This window comes from Nicotiana tomentosiformis, chromosome 1 (assembly GCF_000390325.3).
Source record: "Nicotiana tomentosiformis chromosome 1, ASM39032v3, whole genome shotgun sequence".
In the NCBI taxonomy this organism is placed as follows: Eukaryota; Viridiplantae; Streptophyta; class Magnoliopsida; order Solanales; family Solanaceae; genus Nicotiana; species Nicotiana tomentosiformis.
This window is the reverse complement of record NC_090812.1, coordinates 147,872,750-147,888,442: the sequence shown is the minus strand read 5'-3', so window position 1 is coordinate 147,888,442 and position 15,693 is coordinate 147,872,750. Positions and strand designations below refer to the sequence as shown.

The window sequence follows — 15,693 nt, the reverse complement described above, 5'->3', positions numbered from 1 at the left end:
TATAACTAGAATTGTTTCCTGGTTACTAGAACTGTTCCTAGCTTGATTTGTAGGCTAGACCCCCGCTCTCTCTCACTCTGGCATTAATCATCCTAGATTTAGCTTGGTATGCTACCTTTTGATTCTAATATTTTTTTTCTCCGGTGGATACCATCTACAGCTGCAGTGTTAGAATCCAGATATTATCCACCTGCAGTTTCAACTCTTGTATTAGTTCACTTTGTCCCGCAACTGAATGTACATAGTATGAATAATATTATGCTAATATTTAGTTTGATGTATTGCTTCCTTTTTGGTTTTGTTTGCTAATCCGACTAAATAATTAAAAAAAGCAAAAAATTACCTTTTCCCAATTCACATATCTTTTGTCCAACAATGTTGGAAAATGCTCGTGCACAACTGTAACGACCCGATCGGTCGTTTTGAGATTAATATTTTATTTGATTGTTTGAGACTTTGAGTAGCTTCATATTATGTATTATGACTTTCATGTGTAGTTGGTTTCGATTTTCGAGCAGTTCTGGATTGATTTGAAAGAATGATTCTCGTTTTAGAAGCTTTAAGTTGGAAGAGTTTACCAAGGTTTGTGTTTTGGGTAAACGGACTCAGAATCAGGATTTAATTATTCCAATAAGTTTGTATGATGATTTTGGATATGTCCACAAAGTTTGGTTAAGTTTTGATGAGTTTTGGATAAGTTTGGGTTGTATGGTGATTGTTTTCGATTTCGATATTGAGCATAAAGGTTACCAAATTGAGCAAATAGCATTTGATTCATATTTTGACTAAATCATTATATCTGTATCGTAATTTTGGAATCATAGCAACTGACATCATCGAGTTTCGACATCGTATGAGGAATTTATGGTCACTTTACTAAGAATTGGGTTGCGAGATTTTTCAGATTAATTATGAAATTGCCACTGAATTCGTATTTAAAAATCTGCACTATTTCTAAATATTGAAACCAACATACCTCCTTCACTATAAGGTCAAATGAAGTGATTCAAAAGCCTAACTTGACTGGAATTTCACGAGGAATCCATTGGAGGTATCAAAAGCGAGCTTTGAGATTATTTGGCATAAAAAATGAGGCAGAACAGCCGGGCGTTATTGGCCATTAATGTTGTAATGTTTCTCATCTTAAAAGTTTGGGATTGGGAGAATTCAAGGATGTTCTTCAAGTTTCTTCAATGGGGTAAGGTCTAAACCATAACCTAAGTATTTTTCTTTGATTTATTTCCTTGGTTTAAGGTTTAATCCGTGATTTTAATTGAAAACCCATTTAATTCTTTAAATCAACACCTAGGGTTATGTCCTAAATTTTAAAACTGAAAATGAGTTAGAGGCATTTATTTTCCGATTACTTTTGGGATAGAAGAACAACATACACGAATTTGGCGAGTTTTGGAGGAGTATTTCGGGAGTTATGGGACTCAACTAATGTGTGTTGGACTCTTGGGTTACGAACACCCAAGAGCGATGTTTTGGCAAATTGGTTGAGCTATCGGACTCAGACTGAGTCAGTTTTTATTCGTGTGAGCTTGTATTGGTTCGAGCTTCATTCGGGTAGGCTTGGATTCGGAATCCAAAGCGGGCACAATGTTGACTTTTTTATTGACTTTTTTGAGAAAATGTAAAGATCATAGCGTTATTTATTGTAATTGGTTTCTCTTGCATTGTTTGATGCTATTAAATTATTTTTTGGTTAGATTTGAGCCGTGTGGAGTCGAATTTTAGGGGAAAAGCTATTTTGGAGGGTTGAGTTGTCCTGGTTGAGGTAAGTGTCTTGCCTAACATTGTGTGGGGGAACTACCCCTTAGGATTGATATTGATTGATTCATTTGTGCCATGTAAAAGCCGTGTACGCAAGGTGATTGATCCATGCTTTAGTTGAAATGCCATATCATGTTCTAACTTTTCTTAGTTAATCTATTCTTGTTTGTGTTAGTCTATTCGTACGTGCCTTAATTGACTAGTTTAAAACTTGTTCTACATCCTACTTGATAAATTGCTCTCATGCCTTAGTTGAACTTGATGCCTCTTTTATTGTTACATGCTATCTCGTTATTGTTAATTATCATTATTTGAAGTTATTATTTGTGTTATCCCCTTCATTCTTGATTATCATTACTTGAAGTTATTGTTCATGTAATCTATTTCCTCGTTGATTTCCATTATTTGAAGTCATTGTTATAAGTTATCTCTTTCATTGTGAGTCATTCTTATTTAATACCGTGGTTATATATTATCTCATTGTTGAGTTGTTGGTGTTGAGGTTGTGAAGGCCGTTATTATGTTGAGACGCAATTATTATTATTAAAATATCTTCCTTGTTAGGCATTTTACATTCATTGTTGTTGTTGATATTCTTGTACCTATTGTGGTGGAGCCATGGGTTATTGTTGTGGAAATATTGATATTGTTGATTGTTGGCAAATTGTGATATATGGGCACTTGTGGTGCAAGTTATTATTGTGATGTGATATTGACACGCATGCGGCGGTATAAAGCTTGGGGTTAATGTGTATGCAGAGGTATAAGGTGGGATGTATATGCGTGTTACATGTAGGGGAACTACGTGAAGTCACGCGGAGTTATAAGGGGGCTAAAGGGCGTGTAGCTATTTCGGAAAAAATATTTTCAAAACCTATTTCAAATGTAAGGCTCACGCGGTGGTGTAAAGAAAGATTGTGATTGAAATTTTGAAATGTGAATACGGGGCGGTACCTCGGTTGTGATTTTCATTGTACATTCCATGTTGGGATAACTTGTTGATTTGAACGGTCATTGTTCTTCCGTCAATTATTCATCCGCATTTTGATTGTGTTTGATTATTCGTTGCTATCTTGGTGTAGGAACGATTATGGTTTCTTGCGTAAGTCATGCATTCTATGTGATTTGTTGTGTTGCTTTAACATGCCAATTTGTTCCTCCATTATAACTTGGTGAATTGATTGTTAGTATGAATTTAATTGCATGGAGTCACTATATCATATTCTGTTGAGTTGTTGATAACATAATGGTTTAAATAAAAAAATTATTAACATGCTTTATTCTATGTGCCTCTTAAAATAGAACTCGTTATCTCACTCGTTGCCTTATTATTCTAAATAGTTATCGCACTTTCACTATAATTGGGTTCTCAAATTATACTCATTACCCTGCTAGATGTTTACCATATTTAAAATTGTTATAATGTTATTCTTTAACAAATTTTATATTTAATTCGTTAATTTGATTTATGTTTTGCTTTATTTAAAAATGATACTTTTACTCAATATTATTGATTTCTAAAGTAAATCCATCTTATACTCTATTTCGTACAAATTGAATATTATTTTACTTTACTTGATTTCTAAAATAAACTCATTATTTCACTTGACGGTTTACCTTATTCAAGATTGTTAATATGTTTTATGATGTTCAAATATATCTTTTGTTTATCTAAATTAATATTTATCACGATTGCAAAGTACATGGTAGCACGTGAACTTTGCCATGCAAAGGTGATTATTATTATGGGCACGAGGTGCCATATGTGTAAGATTTGGAAATTGTAGTTCATGACTTGTGGTTTATGAGGTGAGGTGCCTCGGCGTAATTCTTGTTATAAGTCCATGCGGTGGGAGCGATTTGATTATTTAAGTTGTCATCCAAATTGTTTTCCTTATTTGAGTTTATTTACATCTCATCGGTGTTCTGATTATGTTGTTTCTTTATTACTCGTTTACTACTTGCTGCCATTTATGTTTCTATTACTTCATTGTTGGTTGTAAATCAATAATTTTTCTATCGTTGTTCTTACATTGATGTTCTTTCAATTGTTAGCTTATGTATATCTTGAACAGGTTTCTATATCTAGTAGTTGTCTTAACGTGGCCTCGTCACTACTCTATTGAGGTGAGGCTTGATACTTACTGAGTACCGTTGTGGTGTACTCATGCTATGCTTCTGCACATTTTTGTGCAGATCTAGGTATTCTGATTGTGCTGTTGAGAGTTGTGTCTGCGCCGCAGGAGACTTCAAGGTATACCTGCTTGGCGTTCACATGCCTCGGAGTCACCATCTTACTTCATTATGCTAATGTTAAATTGTAATTCAAAACAGTATTGTGTTTAAAAATTCTAGTGTATTTTAGTAGTACTTATGACTCCGTACTACCGGTTTTGGAAAATGTATAACTATTGGTCTCTTGCGGCTATGTATGTCATTTAATAGTTTATGATAAATGATTGAATAGTTCAATTTTGTTATTAAATCAGCATGTATTAGGTTTACCTAGTTTTAAAAATTAGGTGCTATCACGATATCCTAAGGTTGGAAATTGTGGTCGTGACAATAGCCCACGTCCATCTAAGTATAGATAGAGGCAGATCCTCAAATAATAGTGGCAACCTCTGGTGTGTCACACCATAGAAATTGGAAATTCTTGAAATACCATGGCAGTTATTGGCATTTATATGTTTGATGTTTCAATTCATTTATTATTATTTTAAAAAGCATCCCTGAAAATAAGCAAAAATAAATGGAAAGGATAGGGATAATTTGTGGGTTATTAAGTAGTATCCCTATTTAAGGGGAATCTGATGCTAGGGTTTGTTAATTTTTAGTTGCAATGTATGTTAATCAATAAATCCTGCTATAATTATGTAACTTATTTTAAAATGTTGCATAGTTATGTTTTTTTCCTATTTTTCATTCAATAAAAAAAAAGAGCTAGTTATGTTAGAGAGCTGAAGCAAATTGGTTGCTTTAGATAGCTCATCGGAAACTGTAACATGCATTAGATATGATTCATACAAAAGTCTATGATATTTTTATAGTTGTTATGTTTATATTATATGCGCTAAGCAATTGAACTTTTCTTCTATTTTATTTTCAGTATAAAATTTGATATCTAATTTTAGTTACAATATTTTCCTGCACGAAATTTAGTTATAATTTAAAACTTTTACTTTGCTACTTGAATTCTTTTATTACAGGAAAACAAATAAGAAAAAGGTGACAAACCAGCATCACCATATAAAAAGTAAGCAGAAGAAACTTTTAATTTGGATTAGATTCCATGTGAAATTCAAATAATTTAGTTTGAAAAAAATTGATTGATGTTTATGAAATCAAAACAAGTTTCTTAAGAGTCGGTTTAGTTCTTTAAAGAAAACAAGGATCAAAGATAGTGTGATCGTCCCTTATAACTTGAAACAAGGGGTAGTAGTGATGTTTTTCTATAAATTCCAGCATGTATTTCTTATAATTTTTTGATTGCCTTCTAGGTGAAAGAGGGTCCTTTACCTACCGGAATCGTCAAAATATCGATCCGGGGTCATTTACCTAAAATATTGACCGTGATCAATTCTAACCTTATTTTTAATCAAAATTTGTATTTTCTTCAAAATATCACATAAAAACTTTTCGAAAAGCGATACGGACCACGCACGTGAACCAAGAAATATCAAACGAAGCTACAGAAGATCTCGGATCATAAAAAGTAGGATTAGTACTCAAAACGACCTATCGGGTCGTTATATTCTCCACCTCTAAAAGAAACGTTCGACCTCGAACGGACATAGAAAAGTACCTGGGCCGGTGTAAAGGTGGGGGTATCCACTCTGCATAGTTGACTCGGACTCACACATAGCTGCCTCGATCGGCTGACCGCTCCATTGCACTTTCACAGAAGGAAAACTCTTAGATCTCAACTTTCGAACCTTCCAGGTTAGAATAGCCATCGACTCCTTCTAATAGGCTAAATTCTCATCAAGCTGAACCTTGTCGAAGTCCAAAACATGCAAGTCGTCCTCATGGTACTTATGAAGCATGAAAACATGGAATATCGGATATACCTCCGCTAGGCTAGGAGGCAAAGCAAGCCTGTAAGCAATCTCCCCAACTCTCTCTAAGATCTCGAATAGTCCAATAAACCTCGGACCCAACTTGCCATTCTTTCCGAACTGCATCACACTCTTCATAGGCGACACTCGAAGGAGAACCTTCTCACCCACCATATATGCCACATCTCGAACATTCCGGTCCGCATAACTCTTCTGTTTGGACTGGACTTTGCGAAGTCGCTCCTGAATTACCTTAACCCTCTCCATAACATCATTGACCAAATCAATGCCCAACAACCTGGCTTATCCGAGTTCAAACCAAGCAATCGGCGAACGACATCGCCTCCCATATAAGGCATAATACCGCGCCATCTGAATACTCGAATGGTAACTGCTGTTGTGGGCGAACTCTACAAGAGGTAAGAACTAGTCCTATGAACCTCAGAAATCCATAACACAGGCGCGTAACATGTCCTCCAAGATTTGAATGGTGCGCTCGGACTGTCGGTCCATATGAGGATGAAACGTTGTGCTCAGCTCAACCTGGGTGCCCAACTCACGTTGCACGACTCTCCAAAAATGCGGTGTGAGCTGTGTGCCCCGGTCAGAAATGACAGAAATGGGCATGTCGTGCAGACGGATAATCTCCTGGATGTAAATCTGAGCCAACCGCTTTGAAGAATAGGAAGTATCCATCGAAATGAAGTGTGCGGACTTTGTCAACATGTCCACAATAACCGAGATTGTATCATATTTCTTCAACGTCCGTGGCAAGCCTACCACAAAGTCCATAGTGATGCGCTCCCACTTCCACTATGGTATGTCCAATCTTTGAGTCAATCTACCCTGTTTCTGATGTTCATACTTCACGTGTTGACAATTCAAACATCGAGATACATAAGCAACAATGTCTTTCTTCATTCTGCGCCACCAATAATATTGTTTCAAGTCATGGTACATCTTCGTGAAACTTTGGTGAATAGAATAGCACAAAATGTGAACCTTCTCAAGGATCAACTCTCTCAACTCACCAACATTTGGAACACAAATCCGACCTTGAAGCCGCATAACACCATCATCACTTATCACAACCTCCTTAGCACCATCCTGCTGCACCGTATCCTTCAACACGAACAAGTGAGGATTATCAAACTGGCGAGCCTTGATACGCTCCAACAACGAAGACTGTGCCGCAACGCAAGCAAGAACCCGACTAGGCTTCGAAACATCCAATCTCACAAACCAATTGGCTAAAGCCTGGACATCCATGGCTAGTGACCTCTCTGCTACCGATAAATATGTCAAACTACCCATGCTCTCCGCCTTCCTACTTAATGCATCGGCCACTATATTGGCCTTCCCCGGATGATATAATATGGTGATATAATAGTCTTTCAACAACTCTAACCATCTCCGCTGCCGCAAATTAAGGTCCTTCTGCTTGAACAAGTGCTAGAGACTCTGATGGTCTGTATAGACCTCACAATGAACGTCGTACAGATAGTGCCTCCAAATCTTCAATGCGTGAACAATGGCTGCCAACTCTAAGTCATGAACATGTTATTTCTTCTCATGAACCATTAACTGCTGAGACACGTAAGTAATCACCCTACCATCTTGCATCAATACCGCGCCAAGGCCAATACGCGACGCATCACAATACAGAGTATAGGATCCTGAACCTCTAGGCAATACCAACACTGGGGTTGTAGTCAATGCAGTCTTGAGCTTCTGAAAAACTCAATTCACACTCGTCGGACCATCTGAAAATAGCACATTACTGGGTCAACTTGATAAATGGGTCTGAGATAGATAAAAACCCCTCCACAAACCGGCGATAATAACCCACCAAACCCAAGAAACTCCAAAACTTTGTAGTTGAAGTAGGTCTAGGCCAATTCTGAACTGCCTCAATCTTCTTAGGATCTACTTTAATACCCTTGGAAGATACAACATGGCCCAAAAAGGCAATCGAGTCTAACCAGAACTCACACTTTGAAAACTTGGCATATAATTGAAGATCTCTTAGAGTCTGAAGTACGATCCGCAGATGCTGCTCATGATCCTCTCGACTGCGGAAGTAAACCAAAATATCATCAATGAAGACGATCATAAAATAATCCAGATAGGTCTTGAATACCCGGTTCATCAAATCCATAAAGGCTATTGGAGCATTGGTCAAGCTAAATGACGTCACTAAGAAATCATAGTGACCATACCGAGTCCGAAAGGCTGTCTTAGGGATATCCCATGCCCTAATCTTCAACTGATGATAGCCAAATCTCAAGTCAATCTTCGAAAAAGATCTTGGCACCCTGAAGATGATCAAATAAGTCATCAATCCTCAGCAACGGATACTTATTCTTGATAGTGATCTTGTTCAACTGCCGATAATCTGTACGCGTCCTCATCGTTCCATACTTCTTCTTCACAAACAACGCTGGTGCACCCCAAAGAGAGACATTAGGTCTAATGAATAAATTGTCAAGCAAATCATACAACTGCTTCTTCAATTCCTTCAACTCAACTGCGGCCATACGATATGGTGCGGTAGAAATAGGCTGAGTGCCCGGAACCAGATCAATGCAGAAGTCGATATCTTTGTCGAGTGGCATCCCTGGCAAATCTGTAGGAAACACCGCAGGAACTCGCACACAACTGGCGTACTGAATCTATGAAACGAACAATCGCGCTAGGATCACGGATATATGCCAAATATGTTAGACATCCCTTCTCGACCATACGTTGAGCCGTCATATAAGAAATGACCATGCTAGTGGAATGGCCAAGAGTCTCTCTCTACTCCAATCAAGACAACACCGACATGTCTAGTGTCCCAGTCTTGGCGTGACATTCCAAAATAGCGTGATAAGGTGACAAGCAATCCAAGTCTAAGATCACATCAAAATCTACCATATCTAGAAGTAGAACGTCTACCCTAGTCTCATAGCTCCCGATAGAAACCACACACGAGCGACAAATAATATCTACCGCAATAGAATCTCCCACGGGCGTAGACACATAAACAGGAAAGAATCACGAGACATAACTAGATATAAAGCAAAATAGGATGATACATATGAATAAGTGAAGCCCGGATCAAATAAAGCTGAGGCATCCCTATGGCAAACTGGAATAATACTTGTGATGACTGCATCAGATGACTCTGCCTCAAGTCTAGCTGGAAATGCATAGAAACGAGGCTGAACCCCACCACTCTAACCTTCGCCTCTCGGATGGCCTCTCCCTGACTGATCTCCACCTTTAATGGGCTGACCACCACCGCAGGCTGGTTGCCCCCGCCTCTAGCTGGTTGAGCGGGTGGTGGGTCAACCGGTACCAGAATCATAACATGAGAACTCTGATGTGGCATGCTACCCTGCGACCTAGGGCACAACCTCACGGCGTGCCTCAGATCTCCACAAGTATAACAAGTCATCGACTGTTGTGGCTACTGACCCTGAAACTGCCCCTGTCGACATGAATAACTACCCTGATAATTCTGAACCGGAGGTGCACTGACCGGAGCTGAAGGTACGATGTAGTCTAGTTGCTCAGGATGAAACCCATAAGAACCACGACTACTAGAAGCACCGTAGGATACCTGAAGCGCTGACTGAATTGGCTTGGGAGGATGGCCTCTACCATATGAACCCCTGCTTCCAGATGAGACATCACTGAACCCACCAAAATGACGAGGCCTCTTCTCAAATACCGCCTTCCTACCCTGTCCAAGAATCATCTTAATCCATCTAGCAATCTCTACTGCCCGCTAGAAAGAAATATCATCCCCATTCTCCTTGACCATCTGTAGCATGATACCAAAAGTAAGACCATCAATTAATATCCCCCCCCCCTCTCTCTCTCTCCCTTTCAGTAGGAAGCAAGATAATCGTATGGCGAGCTAAATCCACGAATCTAGTCTCATACTGGGTAACAATTATGCTACCCTGCTGAAGGCGCTCAAACTGCATGCGGTACTCCTCTCTCAGAGTAAAATGAATGAATTTCTCCAAAAATAGGTGTGAGAACTAATCCCAAGTAAGTGGAGGTGATCCTGCTGGTCTGGCTCGATCATAGTCCTGCCACCACCTCTTGGCAGAGCCATGCATCTGAAATACCGCGAAGTCAATTTTATTGGACTCCACTATACCCATGTTGCACAACACCTCATTCAACGATCAATGAAATATTGTGGGTCCTGAGAAGATGTGCCACCAAAGCGAATAGAAAATAACTTTGTGAACTTGTCCAATTTAATCAACCTCTCAGAAGACATCATGGACCTCTCCCCAATCTATGTAGCAACAATAGGCTGAGCCACTCCAACTAGCAGAATTGCCAGAGTCTGATATTCGTGAGCCATCTGCTTTGGTGTGAGAGTAGCGAGAGTCTAGGCTCCTCCCCTATCCTGAGAGATAGTTGGTGCCACCGGAAATGCACCAGTCTGAGCCACACTCTCCATAAGGCGCACTAAGCGGACTATAGTGTCCTGAAGTATCGGGGTAGCAATAAACCCCTTTGGGGCCTGAGTTGGTCCAACTGACATGGTCTGAATAAGAACCTCCTCCTCCTGCTCGATCTGAGGCTCCTCAATAAGTGCTGTTACACATGCTCTAGGCTGGGCTCTGCCTCTGCCTCTGGCTCGGCCTCGGCCTCTACCTCTTTCTCTGGTAGTGGCAGCAACCTGGGGCTCTGGGTCCTGACCCACCGTGGTTGTTGTGTGTATCCTCACCATCTGCGAGAGAAAAAGAATGGAATGATTCAAATTTCAGTGATAGAATAAAATCGCATGATAGAGAAATAAATAAGTGAAATTTTCCTAAACCCCTATAGCCTCTAGAAGATAAGTACAGACGTCTCCGTACCAATCCTCCAGACTCTACTAAGTTTGCTCATGAATCGTGAGACCTAACCAACCTAGTACTCTCATACCAACTTGTCACGATCTAGATTCCCAACCTCGGGGTCGTGATTGCGCCTAACATCCACTTGCTAGGCAAGCCAATATTAGATAAATAATTAACCTTTTTAGCAATTTAAAACAAAGTGTTAACAATTATTAATGACTAATAAATTTGTAATACATAAAACAAACCCATAATATAGCACGTTCTAGTCTAATTCTAGAAATCTGGAGTCACAGTACATGAACAACTAGAATACCGCAAGTATAGTTTGAACAAAATAAAACAACAACAACAACCCAGTATAATCCCACTAGTGGGGTCTGGGGAGGGTAGTGTATACGCAGACCTTACCCCTACCTGGAGTAGAGAGGTTGTTTCTGATAGACTCTCGGCTCCCTCCCTCCAAGAACTCCCCACCTTGCTCTTGGGGTGACTCGAACTCACAACCTCTTGGTTGGAAGTGGAGGGTGCTCACCACTAGAGCAACCCACTCTTGTCAAAATACAAGGACTGCAAAGACAGAAATAGACAGTAAAGACAGAAATAGAAGAGGACTCCAGGGATTGCAAACGCCAACAACTCTACCTCAAGTCTTCACTATAGAAATGATCCGAGCAGAAGCACCACTAGACATTGCTGGGACCAATACCAGTATCTGCACAAGAAGTGTATAAGTGTAGTATGAGTATAACTGACCCAATGTACTCCTTAAGTGTTGAGCTTAATCCCGACGTAGTAGTGACGAGGCTATGACAAGGCACCTAATAAGATCCTGTGCAAATATGTACATAAAGCAATAAAAATAACAAATAGGACATTTATCATAATAAAAGGGGGGGGATATGTAGAAAGGAAAGCACGATAAGAATGGGGAGTACAAAATCACCAAGTAACCTCCTTCCAAAATAAATGACAATGCAATCGAATAGATCACAAAATTTGGAAATCAATTAGAGCAATAGAACCAACAATGGCACGACATCACCCTTCGTGCTTTTACTCTCATCCTCACCATGATAAATGAAATGGAATGGCATCACCCTTCGTGCTTTTACTCTCTTCCTCACATGGTATGATAAATGATAATAAGAAATCAAGTGCACCACATCATCCTTCGTGCTTTAATCCTCACAATCTCTCAACTCAATGATAGTATATGCATATGAGGCACGCTAACACCCTTCGCGCTTTTCACTCTTTCTCACCGAGCCACAATAATAAACTAAGGTACCAATGCAAGGTGGAAAATAAATTTTACTTCAATCATAGTGTTATGATGAATAAACTCAACTTTCAATATTCCACAACTTCAAAATAAACAATAAATACGAAGGTGAACAATTAGAGAAATAATAATCTAACTAAGGCATGGAAGACATAGTCAATGCAACAGCATAATATGATAAAATAATTTTCACCTGCATGCTTTAATCCAATTACAACGTATATATACTCGTCATTACATATACGTTGTTCCCACACATAATTCACGTAGCAAATAGACCAACAAGTCCTAATTCCCTCAAGTTAAAGCTAACCACGACACTTACCTCACTCTGCAACCAAATCAATGCTCAACCACGACTTTTCTCTTAGAATTAGCCTCCAAATCAATCTAATCTAGCAAAATATAGTTCAATTAATTCAAAATAAGGTTTAGAAACTACCTACAAGTGAAAAAGATTCAATATTAAATGAATTTAGAAAAAGTAAACCCCAGACTCGCTTGGTCAAAATTCAAGATTTGGACCAAAACCCGATTGCCCATTCACCCCCGAGCCCAGTTATGTGATATATTTTGAAATCTGACCTCAATTTGAGATCTAAATCTCAATTTTGCAAAAATCCTAAATTCTACCAAATCCCTAATTTATACCATGGGAATACTAGGTTAAAGGTTAAAATTAATGGGAGATTATAGAAATACATCAAAACTAAAAATCACTAACCAATGAAGTGGGGATGAAAAATCTCTTCAAAATCGCTTCTAGGTCGAGCTCTAGCTTTAAAAAATGGTGTAGAATGACAAAATCCCGACTTAGAGTTTTCATTTAACTAGGCGTCAGGTATTCTTCGCGTTCGTGAAGCACATGCCGCGTTCGTGAAGCACACATGCCCATTGGCCTTCGCATTTGCGAAGCTCTCATCGCGTTCGTGAAGGATTCTTCCCAGCCAAGCCTACACGTTCGTGACCCATGGTTCACATTCGCGATGAAGAGCCATCAGCCCTCCTCCAAATCACCCCAAAAGCATCTCGTTCGCGGGATGCCTGTCGCGTTCGCGAAGGGTAAGCCGCCCATTGCTTCTCGTTCGCAACCAGACCCTCGCGTTCGCGAAGAACAACCAGCCCCCAGCCCCAAACTTCCTCTTCGCGATCGCGTGAGATGCTTCGCGGTCGTGAAGCATTGGACACCAGCAGCAGAAAACCAGCAATCTTTTAAGTCCATAAATGGTCGAAGCATATCCGAAACTCACCTGAGCCTCTCGGCTCCAAACCGAACATGCACACAAGTGTAATAACATCGTATAAACTCGCTCGCGCTATAAAAATACCAAAATGGCATCTAAAACTATGAATCATACATCAAAACACATGAAATTCGAAAGAAAACTCAAGAACCTCTAGAATCACAACCAAGCATCTGAATCCTATCAAACCAACTCCGAATCGCACCAAAATTTGCAGACAAGTTTCAAATAGCAAAGAGGACCTATTCCAAGTCCCAAAACTAAAATCCGAACCCGATAATTATAAAGTCAACCTACGGTCAAACCTAAGGAATTTCCTAATATTCAAATGTCAACTTTCGGCAAAACGAGTCAAATCAACCTAGGGAACTCCGAATTCAAATTTCGAGCATAAGCCCAAGTCCAAAATCGCAATACAAACTTACCGAAATCGTCAAAATACCGATCCGGGATCGTTTACCCAAAAAATTGACCGTGGTCAACTCTAACCTTATTTTTAGTCAATTTTTTTTTTGTTAAAAAAACTTTCACATAAAAGCTTTTCGAAATGCGACATGGACCACGCACGCAAACCAAGTAACATCAAACAAAGCTATGAGAGGTCTCAAATCATGAAATTTGGGGTTAGTACTCAAAACGACCTATCAGATCGTTACACAAACAGTCAATAACAAATAATACTAGAATAACTAATCTCACATAACTAATTTTAGTAAAATTAATCCCAGACAATTAATTCTAATATAACTTGTCTTTAAACCAAATGACCCCTAAGCAGAGGCGGATCCATGATTTGAAGTTTATGGGTTCCTACCGTAATCTCAAATTATTATGTAATAATAATTAAGTTCACAGTTAAATATTTATAAATATGTCGTTTATTTGTTTTTATAAATATAGAGTCTACACAAAAATTATTTGGTTTTCGAAAACCCATATTCAATGCTCTAAGTCCGCCACTACCCCTAAGAGCTTAAGGGGGCAAGATCCATTTATTTCCGTGACTTCTTAGAAAAAATCTTATGTTGATTTAGCGAATTAAGTTTTCATTTTACGATTTCTTAACCTATTATTTATATATTTTACGAATACTTTTAAAACACATCAATATTTAAGTTAATTACTACGTATAAACACTTAGCCAAGGAGAGGAGTTTCATGTTCAAAGGAGTAATAAAAACGATTCGACCGTGTACAGGCCACTAACTGTACATCATAAGTGGGTCCTACATCTTTTGTTTTGTCCACAAGTAGGTCCGTCGTTTCAGAATTTCGAACGTTTGTACTATTTCTGAAAAGTTTTGAACTTTCCACCCTCTCGTAATTCGAACGTTACTGGAAAAACCAACAAAACGGCTATAAAAACAGAGACTTTCCACCTCATTTTTTCTCATATTCAATTCCTCATTCTTTCACTCCTAAACTCCATTTTCTGCTTCTTAATTTCTCTGTTTATATCAATATAAAATCAGGGGAATGGCAACAGTAAGAATCTTGAAACTTACCATGTTCACCATTTTCACTATAATTTATGTAGCAGCTACTAAAATCACAGCTCAAGAAGGCGATTTTGCTGCGGCCCCGGCTCCGGGAATGGACGCCGGAGCTGGGTTTCAGCTCACTTTGTCAAGTGCCTTGATTTTCTCTTCTCTCTTCTTATCTTTTATGGGGTTCCTCTTGCATTAATTTTATTTGAATACTAATAGAGTATTATATTTATGTTTTTTAATTTAGTTTTTTGGCATTAATATATTAGTATTAGTTAAGGTCTTATAAGGTATCTGTTTCTTACACTACAATGATGTATGGGTATGGATTATCTCTATCCAATTAAGATGAGTGAATTTTATTTTGTTTTTTTGTTTTTTCCATTGCTCTGTTTCCCAATAATTGTTTTCTATGTGGATTGTAGCGTGCAAAGAAAATTCGGAGTATTTTTAATAACTTTTTACCTATTGTAGATTGAATGTCAATATTTCGTATATTTCGTCGAGTTGAGATTAAGTGGGCGTTTGGAAAACAAATGGTTTTTTTTATCAAATGAAAATGATATTTGAAAATTAGAGTTGTGTTTGAATATGAATATAATTTTGGATTGTTTTTGAATTATTGTGAGTGATTTGAGTGAATTTTCAAAAAATTCCAAAATTCATCTTTTAAGTTAAGATTGAAAATTTTATGGTAAAACACTGATTTCGAGAGAAAGTGAAAATACTTTCATGACCAAACAAGCTCTAAATCATCTTGAAATAAAAATATTCTTTTGAACACTGTTATATTTTGATCGAATTAAATATCTTGATGTCAATATTAACCAAGCAAATACTCTAACTAAAACTAATTACGAGTTGGTGAAAAAGTTCAGAACTCATAAGAGGCAATTTTAAATCTCGACTCGGGTTTTCGAGGTGAAGCGTGGCGCATTGAACAAGCCACTTCAAATTAGAGTCAAGGTGCATATATATATATATATATATATA

The 15,693-nt window shown here is 38.4% G+C and overlaps 1 protein-coding gene across 1 annotated transcript; it reads right to left on the bottom strand.

The window, feature by feature from the left end:
• Window positions 1-6,647: 6,647 nt before the first annotated feature.
• On the bottom strand, window positions 6,648-7,148 carry LOC138891508 (uncharacterized). The gene has a single exon (XM_070174845.1). The coding sequence runs from the start codon at window positions 7,146-7,148 to the stop codon at window positions 6,648-6,650; it is 501 nt and encodes a 166-aa protein (XP_070030946.1).
• Between the last annotated feature and the right edge of the window lie 8,545 nt (window positions 7,149-15,693).

What these genes read in the sequence shown, in the direction of transcription:
- LOC138891508 (XM_070174845.1), bottom strand. Translation starts at nt 7,148, where the DNA reads ATGGGTAGTTTGACATATTTATCGGTAGCAGAGAGGTCACTAGCCATG.